This window comes from Sus scrofa, chromosome 15 (genome assembly GCF_000003025.6).
Source record: "Sus scrofa isolate TJ Tabasco breed Duroc chromosome 15, Sscrofa11.1, whole genome shotgun sequence".
NCBI lineage: Eukaryota > Metazoa > Chordata > Mammalia > Artiodactyla > Suidae > Sus > Sus scrofa.
The window spans coordinates 131,370,258-131,385,276 of NC_010457.5; the positions used below are offsets into that span (position 1 = coordinate 131,370,258).

Consider the following 15,019-nt stretch of genomic DNA (forward strand, 5'->3'; position numbering starts at 1 on the left):
TGGAATGGAAATTCTATAAAATCAGATTGTGATGATCATTGTACAGCTATAAATGTAATAAAAGAATACACACAATAGAATATTACTCATAAAAAAGAATGAAACATGCCATTTGCAACAACATGGATGGACCTAGACATTATCATGCTGAGTGAAGTCAGTAAGACAGAGAAATATCATATATCACTTGTATGTGTATTTTAATAAGAAATGATACAAAAGAACTTATTTCAGGGGTTTTGGGATGGAAATTCTATAAAACTGGGTTGTGATGATCATTGTACAACTATAAATACAATAAAATTCATTGAGTTTTAAAAAAAGAATTTATAAGACAGAAACAAACTCACAGATTTCAAAACCAACCTTAGGGTTTACCACAGGGGAAAGTGAGGGGAGAAGGGAGGAATTGGGAGGATGGTAGTAACATACACATATTACTGTAGAAAATAATTAACAAGAACATGCTATATAGCACAGGAAAATCTACTCAATAATTTGTAATAACCTATGTGGAAAAAAGCATATATATGCGTGTGTGTTGTGTGTATGTATGTATGTATAACTGATTCACTTTGCTGTGTACCTGAAACTAATATAACATTGTAAATCAACTATGCTCCAATAAAAATTTTTTAATAAATAAGTATAAAAAAAGTTGGGGCTACAATTGGAAAAGCATGATTTCGAAAGACACCAAAAAAGTACATTTAATGACAATTGCTTTTGCAACACTGATTATTTTTTCATTGTTTTTTCTGGGTTCTAGTGTTAATAAGAGTGGAGCAAAACTGAAACATCTCTAGCTAACCTAATGTAGACGAGAATCACCCTTTGGACTGGATATATAGCCATATGTCACCTGGTGAAGCAAAACCCAAAACCTCTTCTTCACAAGCACACACTCACTTAACACTAAGTCCTTCTTCAAGGCAAGTTTTCCCTTGAAATAGAGAATAGAGTGACTAGGAACCAGATGTGCCCTGTGGAAGAGGCTGCTGACCTGGAAAACCCTTTCCTTTGTAGAGACGCCCTTTGGCTTCATCAGAGGGGCTTTGCAGACCCAGTTCCCTCTACAAAGGCAAGTTTTCACTCCTTCAAAGTAGCATGTGAAGTTCATGGACCAGTGTTTTTTATGCAGTGTGGATTCCAGTGAAGGCAGTCAGATAGTCAGCATCTTCCACAGCCTCTCCAAGAAGGTTAGAGAGAGAACTTGTGAGGCAGAAAGAAAGAAAGAAAGGAAGGAAGGAAGGAAGGAAGGAAGGAAGGAAGGAAGGAAGGAAGGAAGGAAGGAAGGAAGGAAGGAAGAAGGAAAGAAAGAAGGAGAAAAATGTCCATTTTCCTAACCTCTGACAGAGGTGACTTCAGCTATCTCTGCCAAACCAGGAAATCACAGTCTTCACACTAGCTTTGTACTAGATTCTGTATAAGACTCGGTAACTAGGTTCTGCATCCACCGGGTTTTATGCAAAAGAGACACTATTTGCTTTCTTCATTAAGACCAAATGTTTCTACCCAGTCTTAGGGGTCAAGGGCAACTCAGTCTGGGTTAATCAGTTGAGTCGGCTGTCTTCCACCCCTCACCACAGGAGCCCTCTCTCGGTTCCCTCTGGCTCTTAAGGTGTGACCACCTTATGGCTTTTAAGGTGTGACCACCTCAGTTCTTAGAAGGTCTTTCCAGAGCACACCTTCCTTCTTCAGCTCCTTGGTTTCTGTCACTTGGGTCTTCTCAGCATCAAATGGCATAAGAAACACTGAGCACCCATGAGGATGACAAAAAGTAAAAGCGGTTACATGGCCCCAGGTCAGGGCAGCTCAAGCCCATGTAGGGATGTCCCCAGCGGTGTCTCTAACAGGCCATTCCTCAAGTTTTCCTATTGAAAGGGAGCACTTGGACAAGCTTCATCTTGTAACTGAATTTCCTCCCATGTGGGATTTTGGGTCTCTTCTTATACTGAATTTATAGATGAAAAGAATTTACAAACTGAAGTGTGTTCCTACTTACTTCACCTCGCGGGGCTCAGGGATGATATCATGATATGATTTGGAATCCAAATAGCAGGCCATTTTACTTAGGCTCATAATATTGTATTATAAGTAGAGTCTCTGCCTTCTTGTAGCAGAAGACTCACAGAAGCACTGGGAATGAGATGAGATATTTTAAAATTTGGATCAGCAGGACTGGTGATGGATGGGATATTTGGGATGGGGAAAGAGAGGTATCTGTGGTCACTCCAGGCTTCTGGGTGGATGATGGTGTACTTATGAGATGGGGGACACTAGAAGAGGATCGGATTTAAGACAGGAAGACGAGGACCGTGGTTTGGGGCAAGGTGGGTTTTAGACGTGATGAAAGACATCTAATGGATGATGGAAAGTAGGGTTTGGATGCTTGGGGACTTGAAAACAGACCAGAGACACAGGTCTAGGGACAAATGTAGTCGATGTGGTTAAGGGAGTAGTTGTTTTCACCTAAGAGAGTAAAATGAGCTGGGGACATGGGACAAAGCCCCCCAAGAATACCAACATTCCAAGTGAGGAACCTGAAAAGAAAGAAGCAGAGTGTTAGAAAAAAAATTCAAGAGAGCAGAGTGTCATGAAACCAAGCAAAAATAGTGTTTCTAGAAGGAAGAAGTGGAATGGCACCCCCACCACCTCCCCACCCACCAGAGTACCAGATACCCATCACTGGGTGGGACAGTATCCAAGTTTGCACATTATTTTGTACCTACATTTTCACACAAGGATATGAAAAGAGTATTTTTATATGGTGTTGAAAGGGTATTTTTATCTAGATGAAGAGCAGCTACTCATTGGATGAAATGTTTCCCCACCATGTGGTTCTCTTTCCACTCAGGTGACCCAGGAGAGGGGCCAGGTGTCCATCCTCTGGGAAAATGCCCAGAGATGTCTCCAGCACAGATACATGACCTTCATACACAGAAATTGTAGTATATAGGGATCCAACATGGTATTGACACACAGATTATCACGTACCAAAAAAAGGGGGGGGGGATGTTATTTCCTTTGCCGATCAATGGGCTCTTTCCTTGACCAATTCTTATTTTGGTGTATAGATTCTATTGTTTCAACAGTGTGTTGGTTACTCCACAATGCTTAGATAGAAACACTGTCAAATTTTCAACTTCACTAAGTAAAATGCAACCTGGCTTAAAGTCCCACACATTGAGATTAGGAAAAAATCCAGCACCAATCAGTTTTGTGGGCCCCTCCATCTTCCTTGTATAGAACAAAGCACCAACTCTTCCTTGGGCTCAGAAAATGAGGGTAGGGCCTTGGCATTTGACTCCAGTGGTTGCCATCGCCATGCTCCCTGGCCATTGAGAGATGGCACCTCCACATCTTACATGCCAAGCTAAAGTCAAGGGGCAGCTTTCCTTAGTCTCCCAGAGCCAAAGGGCTCTGCCCTCCCTGGCATCCACCTGGTTATCTGTGTCCATGGTCTTTCCAACACAGAAGCACTGTCACAGGCCCTGGGGCTCACCAGTCACAAGATTCAAAGTCCAGGAACTCCTCCCCAGGTCTAACAACTCACAGAGAACTTGTGGCCAAGAAAATGAGAGGAAGTGATATCTCAGAAGCTTATTCTATCCTATTAAATTATCATTAAATCACTCTTTAATGAGTAAATTTAGATGTTGCAATGTATACAACTAGTTAATTCATGAGCCAGGTTTTGCCCATAGAATAATAGATTTGTCAGATTATCTTTAATTCATCCATTTTTGTTGTTGTTGCAAGCCTTCCTGTGTCAAAATCTCTGTCTTTATAAAGAAAACATGAAGATCTACCACACAACTATTCCCTCTGGAATTTCACTGCAGTTCAGAACATCTTCTTCTGAAATCTCCACTTGATACTGTTCCTTTTTTATTTTTAGAGATTTACAAGTATCACCTTGGAATAAGCAAAGGCTGGATGTTCTAGAGTCAATGTGTCAAAATTCTGGGGTCTCACTGATCCCAGCGATGTCTACATTATCTCTCTTCCATCCAGAAACCTCAGGTAAATGTGCAGTGTGCGAAGGAGAGGAAGAACTGTTCTCCTGTGATACTTGTTCAAGGTTCTTTCATGAGAATTGCCACGTCCAGCCCAAAGATGCTAACAGGTTAGTGAGACCTGGCCCCCTCCCGCCCTTCCTTCCTGTGCTACAGCTCCTCCTACCACGCACACTCAGCCTGCAAATCTGTCTCTGGTTGCATGTGCCTTGATTCAGAAGCAAAGACCCTAAGCATCAAGATCCAGAAATAAGATACAGAGCTGTCCAACAGTGCTGGCAGCAGTAGATTAATGAGAAGAAAACTCAAGTGGTTATTAGATGTAATAGACAGATGAGTAACCCCTACCCTCCTCATTTGGTTCCCAGACTCATGCATTTTGATGGAATGATGATGCCAGACATTAGCTACTGATTTAAAACATATACCACCTGCAATGGGAACACCAAAAAGCTGACAAAGCTGACAAAGCTGGGACTGTGATGAGCCTTCAGAAGGTGATAACAGCAGTCTATCAACTCAGATGACCCTGAATCATAGGGTACATAATAAAAGCCCTGAATCCTGTGGGGATGAATCCACGCAGCATTTCCTTTGTTAGCAAGTGTATCTTTGGTCAAAGGTGATGCTATGTGAAATAACATGTAGACAAGGCATTCTATAAGTGGTGGTGTGGGCAGAATTGCTATAGCCAAAGAGGAGGCTCTCTACCAGGATTACATCTGTCCCTATGAGGATAGAGTATTGCTCCTCCATAAAGGGAGGCACCTAACGTAATTCACCTGCTCCCTTGTAGCCCCCAGAAGATGTGCCCCCTCGAGGATTCATCATAAACCTCTGCAGTGGGGCAATCTGCAGAGAGAGAAAACAGATTCACTTTTTTTGTTGAGCTCACCTATCATCCCCCTCCCTGCACCATGGGCACTTTTTAATGGGTCCCTTGAGCAAGCCCAGGGGTGGCCAAGAAGAGAGGCTAAATGACATCTCTAGGATGGATCCTTGTATCCACCAGATTATCGAGCGCTCCCAAGCACAGAGAGCCTGGCAGAGGAGAGTAAAGAACAAATCCAGGGGCAAATGGAAGATCGATGGCACTCTGTTGGTAGAGCTCCTGCCCAAGAAGTTTCGGCAGCACAGCGTCTAGACAGATGGCAATGCCAGAGGAGGGATGCCTATGGCTTATGCTCTATGCTTATTCAGCAAAATTGAGAGGAAGGGCTGGCTTCCTGATTTTTACTGCGATCTGATGCCTCTTTGAGCCCCAAGACTCCGGTGTTTATATACTAGCTTCCAATCCTCAATTTTGGGAGGCAGGGCACATTACCAAACTCCCAGTGGCTCAGATGGGAACCCTAAGTTCTGAGGGGAACAGGAGTCCTTACCTATGGTGGCACCTCACTTAGACTGTCAGTCTCCTATCACTACTGAGGGGAGGGCTGTTTTTGGCAACTGAACCCAAATGGGGCTCTACTGCAGAGGTGCTGCCAGAGAGCAGTTGGGCTCAGGCAGAAACCACCAGTCATTCCTGAACAGAGGACTTCAGCAGCCACAGAAATGATGGCTGATCCACAGAGAACCTACCTTTGCTGATCTTCTCCCCGACCTCTCAGTTACCCATGGAGTTGCATTTTCTGCAAGATAAAGGCTCTTCAGGAAAAGTGCCCAGAAAGCCAACCACGTCATCAAGAATCTGAGGTGCTGAAAAGGCAGATGCTCCCTGATGAGCAACTGGTGAGTTGAAATGTAATCCTGAAACTTCCTCCTTTATGTTCACACAAGAGAAGCAGCACCATCTTGCAGGGACAGAAGGAATGGCGCCCAAGGCAAACCGCTATCCCTTGCTGTGCTTTGATCATATCACCTGACACCAAAATTCTGTGCCACACAAAATTCCTGTTCCGTGTTTGCTTCAACCTGCAGTTTTGAGAATTGTGCAATTAGCTCAGCATGCATCAGACCTTATTCTCTCCAGGCTGCTTTTCACTTAAAATCTCCTCTATCTTTTGCAGAAATGTGAGTTCCTCCTCTTGAAGGTCTATTGCTGTCCAAAAAGCCCCTTTTTTGCCTCAGAACCATATTTTGTAAGTAACAGCAATAAAGCCCCAAACTGGCATTTGTCAAATTTGTGATATGAGTCCAATGGGTACAAGTTGCCATTATTTTTGTCTTGTTGATAGATGACTTAGTCAGCTTAGTCAGCCCCTAGAAGCTTAGGCTGCTATGGCAAACTACCATAGTGGTCACAACCACAGGAATTTATTTCTCATAGTTCTGAAGGATGGAAGTGCAAGATCAGGGTGCTGTTGCTGGTCAGGTCCTAGTGAGGGCCCTTTTGCAGGTTGCAGACAGCCAGCTTCTCATTTTATCCAGACATGGCAGAAAGGGAAGGAGAGGGGTCTTTGGGGTCTCTTTTATAAGGGCACTAATTCCATTCATGAGGGCCCCACCCTCATGACCTAATTATCTCCCCAAAACCCCACTTCCTGATACCATCACAGGGGGGTAGAGGATTTCAGCACATGAATCTGGGGGACACAGCACTCAGTCCATAACTGGGAATCTAAAAGTAGACTTGGAAACATACTAAGAGCCTGTCTTTTAGCGCTTTTGCCAACAGAGTAGAACTCGATCTCGGGTCCTGGCAAAGCCCATGTGGTTAGACAAAATCAAGAAAAAGCTGACGAGGAACATATACTGCCAAGTGGAGTGGTTTATACAGGACATGCGTCTCATCTTCCAGAACCACAGGGTGTTTTACAAGGTAAGCGGTTCTCTCTGCTTCTGCTTTTCGTTTGATTAAGTCATTTTGCCTTTCAACTTCTTCTTTTTTTTTTTTTTTTTTTTTTCATTTTAGGGCCACTTCCAAAGCATATGGAAATTCCCAGTCTAGGGGTCAAATTAGAGCTGCATCTGCCGGCCTATACTACAACCACAGCAATGTGGGATCCAAGCTGCATCTTCAACCTACACCATAGCTCAGGGAAACACTGAATCCTTAACCCACTGAGCAGTGCCAGGGATTGAACCCACACCCTCATGGATACTAATCAGGTTCATTACCACTGAGCTACAATAGGAACTCCACCTTTCAACTTCTTGTATCAGGTAACTATTATAATTTTCCTCATCATGTGGCTAGCCCACACAATAAAAATCCTAGCCGTATTCTAAAATCTCCATGGACTATGGTGGGGGAAATAATAACAGACCGGAAGGTAACATTGAAAACTTCAGAGGTTACTCCTTCTAGACGGTCAGTTTGCCCCTAGAGAACAATGGACTGCAGACCTAGTGCCTTCACAGGAAAGGGAAATGCTTTTACTTTTACTGGACCTGGTCAGAACACTGTGAGCCTCGGAAGTCCCCGCCCTTGGCCAGGGCTCCCATCCTTACTCAGCCCAGATTTGGGGACCATCCTGGAGAGACTGGATACCAGGCATGAAGAATATTCATGCACAGTTTGCTGCTGTGCACCTGCCCTCCGGCATCCAGGCACTCAAGAACATGTGGATGGGGCCTCCCCCACACCAAGCATCTTCCTATTTCCAGCGGTTCTCCTATTGTACTCTAGATGCAGAGTGACAATTTTCCCATAAGCAGAACCCTCATGGTCCCAGTGCTTGTAGAGAAGTGAGGCCAGGTCTCTCATGTGCTAGAAGCCCATTTTAAAGGCAACTATTTCTCTATTTTTTTAAAGTATTATAGTTGATTTACAATATTTCTTCAATTTCTGTTATAGCAAAGTGACCCAATCACACACAGTTACTTACAATAGGACCCCATTGCTCACCCCTTCCAGGTGTAACTGTTTGCCTCCACCAACCTCAAATTCCTCATCCATCCCACTCCTGCCCCCTCCCCCCTGGCAACCACAAGCCTGCTCTCCTTGGCCTTGCGTATTTCTGTTTCTGTTTTGTAGATATGATTTTTTGTGCCATACTTTAAATCACACAAGTAAGTGGTATCATATGGTATTTGTCTTTCTCTTTCTGACTTATTTCACTTAATATGAGACTATCTAGTTCCATCCATGTTGCTGCAAATGACATTATTTTTTCCTTTTTATGGCTGAGTAGTAGTCCATTGTATATCTATACCACATCTTCTTAATCCAGTCATCCGTCAATAGACATTTAGGTTGTTTCCATGTCTTGGCTATTGTGGACAGTGCTGCAATGAACATAGGGGGGCATGTATCTTTTTTAATGAAGGTTTGTCCAGACATATGCCCAGGAGTGGGATTGCTGGATCACGTGGTAGTTCTGTGAAATCACATTTCTCAAATTTCAAAGTCATGGATTTCTTTACATTTGAATTTCCTAATGTTGTATCAAAAAATTAACAAGAATTACCTCAAGGGATAGGAGTGAAGGATATTTTTAAAAATCATGAATTTGGAGTTCCCGTCGTGGCGCAGTGGTTAACGAATCTGACTAGGAACCATGAGGTTGCAGGTTCGGTCCCTGCCCTTGCTCAGTGGGTTAACGATCCGGCGTTGCCGTGAGCTGTGGTGTAGGTTGCAGACACGGCTCGGATCCTGCGTTGCTGTGGCTCTGGCGTAGGCCGGTGGCTACAGCTCTGATTCAACCCCTAGCCTGGGAACCTCCATATGCCGCGGGAGCGGCCCAAGAAATAGCAACAACAACAACAACAACAAAGACAAAAAGACAAAAAAAAAAAATCATGAATTTGCCTTAGACATTTCTGTGCTGCAACAGTGTTACAGAGACTATGTGCTATGTTCAAAAAAATCAAACAACTGGAGCTCCTGTTTGTGGCTCAATAGGTTAAGAACCCCACAAGTCTGTGAGGATGTGGGTTTGATCCCTGGCCTCAATCAATGGGTTGAGGATCCAGCATTGCCACAGGTTTTGGTGTAGGTCACGGATTCAGCGCTTATCTGGGGTTGCTGTGGCTGTGGTGTAGGCCAGCAGCTGCAGCTCCAATTCAACCACTAGCCTGGGGAAATTCCATATGCTGTAGGTACAACCCTAAAAAGAAAAAAAAAAACCAAATAACTAGAATTTTTAATCAATGATACTTCATTCATACTTTTATTATTTTTATTTTTCTATCTTTATTTTTATTACTTTATTATTTATTTTTTGGCCACAGAAAATAAATAATAACTTCTGGCATGCAGAAGTTTCCGAGCCAGGGATCAAATCTGCACCACAGCAATGATAATGCCAGATCCTTAACCCACTGAGCCACCAGGGAACTCCATAACTAGAATTTTTAAAAATTAATCAATAAATTTCTGATGAAGAATTAGACTTCGCTATAGTACTATATTTCCCCCTCTGTTTTCCCGATAAAGAGAAATGATCCGGCTATCAGGGAACATAAGCTACTCTCAACTGGATTAATTCTCACTTAATATTCAGAATAGTCTTAAATGGTACAAGTATACTGAATGATTGGATTCATATATTTCTTTTTAAGAAATAATGGCTTTTGGGAGTTCCTGTCATGGCTCAGCAGTCAACCAACCCGACTAGCATCCATGCAGATGCGTGTTCAATCCCTGACCTCGCTCAGTGGGTTAAGGATCTGGCATTGCCGTGAGCTGTGGTGTAGGTCACAGACCTGGCTCAGATCCTGCATTGCTGTGGCTCTGGTGTAGGCTGGTGGCTGTAGCTCTGAGTGGACCCCTAGCCTGGGAACCTCCAGATGCCGCAGGTGTGGCCCTAAAAGGACAAAAAGACCAAAAAAATAAATTAATTAAAAGAAATAATGGCTTTTAGAAGTTTCTGCTGTGGCTCAGTGGAAATGAATCTGACTAGTATCCATGAGGATCTGGGTTCGATCCCTGGACTCACTCAGTGGATCAGGGATCCTGTGTTGCTGTGGATGTGGCTGTGGTATAGGCCGGCAGCTGTAGCTCCAATTCAACCCCTAGCCTGAGAACTTCCATATGCCGTGGGTGCAGCCCTAAGAATAAAAGAAAGAGAGAGAGAGAGAGAGAGAGTAAGAAAGAAAGGAAGGAAGGAAGGAAGAAAGAAAGAGAGAGAGAGTAAGAAAGAAAGGAAGGAAGGAAGGAAGGAAGAAAGAAAGAGAGAGAGAGAGAGAAGAGGGAAAGAAAGAGAAAGAAAGAAAGCAGGCAGGCAGGCAAGAGAAAGGAAGAAAGAAAGGCTTTTTAGTAGCGTCTAGGGATTTTTTAAAATGCTTAAACCAGAAAATTTATCATAAAAATCAATGAAAACGATGCATAGTAAGTGATGGTATATCATACACAAGAAATTCATTAAGAAGGAATTTAGGCTACATTATCTCAATACAAACGTGAAGCCCTTGGCCAAAGCTATGCACTATGCAAAGTTGGGTTAACTCATAAGTGCATCGAAATTTGCCACAAAGACATAAAAACATAACTCGGTATTCCAGCATATCCTATGCCCTAGCTGTAATGGGTGTAACAAAAATGTATTCTTGTTCTTGAAGCTACTTTCAAATATTAATGTTTCATATGCTTTGTGAGATCATGAAAATACAAATAAGACTGATGTTATCTCACTTTTAAGAATTATTATAAGACAATACACATTGAAATATGCTACTATCTTAAAAGAAATAAGAATTAAGAAAAATAAATGAAGCTCTGGATTATCCATACCACTGGGAGTCTAAACTCATTGGCAATGACTACCACTGATTTTGTCTTTGCTTTTTTAGAACAAAAATTTCATCAATCTTGGACTTCAACTAGAAGACAAGTTTGAGAATTATTTCAAAGACATTTTTGGCATCCAGGAAATAAGCACCAAGAGTTCTCAATGTGAGCCCAAGCTTTCATAATGTATCCCATTTCTAGTTCTCCTTCCAGAAACTCCAGCAGCTACATGATACCATCCAGACCTATGGCCCCACTGGCCATACTGCTTGTCACTGTGCAAATAACATACCTCACTTCTTTTTTATTTTTTTGGTTGACATTTCTGATCATTTATTTTTCTAAATAAAAATTTTAAATTTCAGATCCTCTTATTGAGTAATCTGGGGTGAAATTCACAAAAGAAAATATGGAGTCTTGCTATAAAGGATCATATTATATGCTTCCATTTACTTGACTCTTTTATTAGGTTCTTAAGCAAAATTTTCTTTTCTTCTCCCCACTCAGAACTTACTCATTTCTTATTTTACTCTCCCGTATTTAATACTTCTTTGTTATTGTGACCTTCTTCCCAATGTATTTTATTCCTGATTATTGCCTGTTATAGAAAGCTACTGTGATGTGCATGTGTCTGTCATTGATTACCTTATTTGATAACAGATAGCATCCTTTTTGGCCTTATACCCAGTAGCATCAGGAAGTCTGTAGTGGATGCACAAAATTTACAATTTTCAATTCCTAAAATCATAATTGGTACAGCTGATAGAATTCTTCACCTCTGACAACTCTTGGTTCGTTTTAGGAATGGCTCTGCCATAGCATCCCGGTGACCTTGTGTATCTCCATATAGACCATATAGGCAAGACCTCCCTGTAGCCGATCTGACCTAAGTCTTGAGAGTGCCCTATGATCCTTCCAGAACCAGGGAGGCTTGTAAGGAGTTGCTACGAGTCCGTTTCCTACTCACCACTTTACCTTCCTGAGGCTATCACAATACATTCTTTCCTTGTTCCAAGTTATGGCAAGGAATGAGGCCATCTGCCTCTTTTTTTAGGGCACAGCTTCAGACTGATTTTTTGATTCATGCAGACATAATTGGTACAGCTGAAAAATCTTTGATGTCAACTTTTCTACCAAAGATTTATGTCTATCAGACAAAAATGTGTAAGTTAACATGTAACTTCACAAAGTCAGACCCTAATTAATATTAAATAACATAATTCATATATTTATTAATTAGCAGATTTTAAATAATATAAATAGTTAATAGTAAATACAAATCAAGACATCTTTTTCCCTCATTGTCAAGTGTGGATAATTTTTCTGAATAGCCTGATCCCCCTAACTGTGCCACTCTTGGAGAAAATTATAATATAGTTGATCAATAATTTGCCTTTTATAAAGGCTTAAACAGTTAATAGCCTGGTAAGGTTAGAGGTAAACTTACAGAAACTGATGCTTTGATAGGGCTTCGTAGACTGGTAGAGAAGTTAACCCACAAGGTGGCATTCCTTGGTTCCTCTGTGGAAAGTTAACCAGCTAGTTACCTAATTTATCAGTCTTCGTTGGACATTCCTTTTTACTAACTGTATATTTCCCTGATCCTAATGCCATGAAGTCAGTTCTTGATCTTCCGGATGCTGATTCTAGGTGGTGACTCTTCTGGTCTTCTCTTCAGCCCTCCTTTCCAGCCATTGCTGCTCTCTGTACAAAGCAATCAGATCCCTGGGAAGTCTCAAGTGTGTGGCCAAAAAGCCAACGTAGAAGAAAATTGCTTAATAAGAAAACTATGGGAGTTCCCGTCGTGGCGCAGTGGTTAACGAATCCGACTAGGAACCATGAGGTTGCGGGTTCCATCCCTGCCCTTGCTCAGTGGGTTAACGATCCGGCATTGCCGTGAGCTGTGGTGTAGATTGCAGACGTGGCTTGGATCCCGCGTTGCTGTGGCTCTGGTGTAGGCCGGTGGCTACAGCTCCGATTCGACCCCTAGCCTGGGAACCTCCATGTGCCGCGGGAGCGGCCCAAGAAATAGCAACAATAACAACAACAACAACAACAACAACAAAAGACAAAAGACAAAAAAAAAAGAAAGAAAGAAAAGAAAACTATGAAAGACCAGGGAAGATCAAGTAACTCCCTGCACTCTGGTCTGCTCTTCAAATTCACCTGACCACCTTGGTTAAAGCTGCTTTAGTCACAATCACCAGAAACAGAGAAAATTCACCCAAGATGGGGCGGTGTTGTTCTGTCTTGCTCTGCCTTTTCTCACACCTCACTTGTCTGCCTCTTATCCTTCCCACCAACCCCTACACTTTCTCTATATTTCTCATCCAGGGTAACAACGGAAGATGGATCCCTGAATGAGTGTGTGGATTAGAGCCTTCTCCCCATCCTTCCTACTTGCCCCCTCAAACTCCCTTACCAACCCAGCATCTATTTGGATTGTTCCATGAGTAACAGAGAGATTTCTAGAGTTTAAGCTATTATACATTTGTTCAAAACAGATAGTGGGAACCCCCTAAAAAATAAATTTAGTTTTTCAATTATGAAAAATATAGCAAACAATTAAAATGAATCTTTTGTAGAAAAAAAGTACTTTTTGACATTGGGTTATCTTATTTGCTATTACACCTAATGTGTATTTCCAAATTAGTTTTATTCATAAAATCCATAGAAGAGAAATAGTAACTGCTTGATAAAAGTTATAAATCCTGTAACAACTAACACATGCATATATGTTATTTCCTTTTCTTCCTTCTAAAGGAAACAGGTGTCTGCTGAACTGAGATCTAGAATACTGGTCCTGGCTCTGCCTTTAATTCTCCATGTGACTTTAAAAAAATTCTTATACAGTCATGTACTTAAGTTTCCTCATCTATAAAACAGTGACAGTCATTCTGCCTCCTTTTTTACCAATGTTTTAAAGATACACAAAGACGTTATTCCCAAAATTATTTTTTAAAAGATTTGTATATAAGCTAATGTCATGCAAAAGAATCTGTTAAGACTTATGTGAGTTTTTTAGGTCTTTCCAAGTTTCCAATAACAATATGAATATCAAAGCAATCCAGGATTACTTAACTTTTTGTGATCTACAGATGATGGGGGTTGGTTGAGGCAGAAATCAATACATAAATTGAGAACATCAGTATGAATAGATAAGTGGGAGGGGGAGGTTCTGACACCAGCTGTGTAATGTCTTTTGCAAAAATAAATACCTCATTCCAATACCAATCAATTCTCCAACTCGCCAACACCAACTGGGTGCTCAACAATTCAGTTCAGTTCTAACACTAACTTGCCACAGATCAAAGGCTCAGTCCCACAGGACTTCCCCCAACTTCAGATGCCAACTACGAATGGGGTTCCCAAGCTACCCAGGTTCTACAAATTTGAAGGCTCCAACAATCCCCCATAGATTCAATAACTTATTGGAATGACTCATAGAACTCAGGAAATTGCTCTGCTTATGATTACAGAATTATCATGATAATATATAATCATATATTTATAATATAAATGTTATATTTATAATATAACTTAAATATATATTTATTTATAATATATTTTATATCTTCTATAATATAATATAACATATAAAGAATTATATAATTCTTTATAGATTATGAAGAATACAACTCAGAAAGAGCTAAATGGGAGTTCCCATGGTGGCACAGCGGAAATGAATCCAACTAGGAACCATGAGGTTGCAAATTCAATCCCTGGCCTTGCTCAGTGGGTTAAGGATCCAGCATTGCCGTGAGCTGTGGTTTAGGTTGCAGACACAGCTTGGATCCCGTGTTTCTGTGACTGTGGTGTAGACTGGCAGCTGTAGCTCCAATTCGACCCCTATCCTGGGAACCTCCATATGCCCCCAGTGCAGCCCTAAAAAGCAAAAAAAAAAAAAAAAAGAACTACATGGAACAGGTGCACAGGGTAAGGTGTGGGGGGAAGACAGACCTTCTGTGCCCTCGCCAGTGTGCCACCCTCCCAGCACATCAATATATTCATCAACTCAGAGGTTTCTCAAACTACATTTAGGGGTTCTTATTGAGGTTTAATTATGTAGGCATGATCAATTAAATAACTGGCCATTGGTGAATGAACTCAATCTCCAACCTTTCTTTTTTCCCCAGAGGTCAAAGAGTGGAGCTAAAAGTTCTAACCCTCTAATCATGTGGTTGATTTTTAAAAGACACTCATCACTCAGGAAATTCTAAGGATTTGGGGATCTCTGTTCCAAGAACTAGAGAAAGGATCAAATGCAAATTTTTATTATACCACAATAGGCATGATCATGTAAAAGGGAAAAAAACAAATAAATATGCTAGCTCATTTCTACTCTAATGTCTACGCATGAACACACATATTCAATGAATAAGGGCTT

General features: G+C 41.5%; 1 protein-coding gene across 9 annotated transcripts in view; it reads left to right on the forward strand.

Moving 5' to 3' along the window:
• The window catches only part of LOC100517129 (nuclear body protein SP140-like protein), an 81,331-nt gene extending 70,335 nt beyond the window's left edge, over positions 1 to 10,996 (forward strand). For 6 of the 9 annotated variants that reach the window (XM_021075662.1, XM_021075664.1, XM_021075663.1 and 3 more), the window contains 5 exons: positions 4,018 to 4,129; positions 5,630 to 5,750; positions 6,029 to 6,100; positions 6,622 to 6,780; positions 10,695 to 10,996. In XM_021075662.1, coding sequence (XP_020931321.1) covers positions 4,018 to 4,129; positions 5,630 to 5,750; positions 6,029 to 6,100; positions 6,622 to 6,780; positions 10,695 to 10,817 — 587 coding nt within the window. In that variant the 3' untranslated portion in view covers positions 10,818 to 10,996. Of the gene's footprint in view, positions 1 to 4,017; positions 4,130 to 4,387; positions 4,645 to 5,552; positions 5,593 to 5,629; positions 5,751 to 6,028; positions 6,101 to 6,621; positions 6,781 to 10,694 lie in introns of those variants that run through there. The other 3 variants (XM_021075667.1, XM_021075668.1, XM_003133707.4) reach the window with 3 other exon arrangements.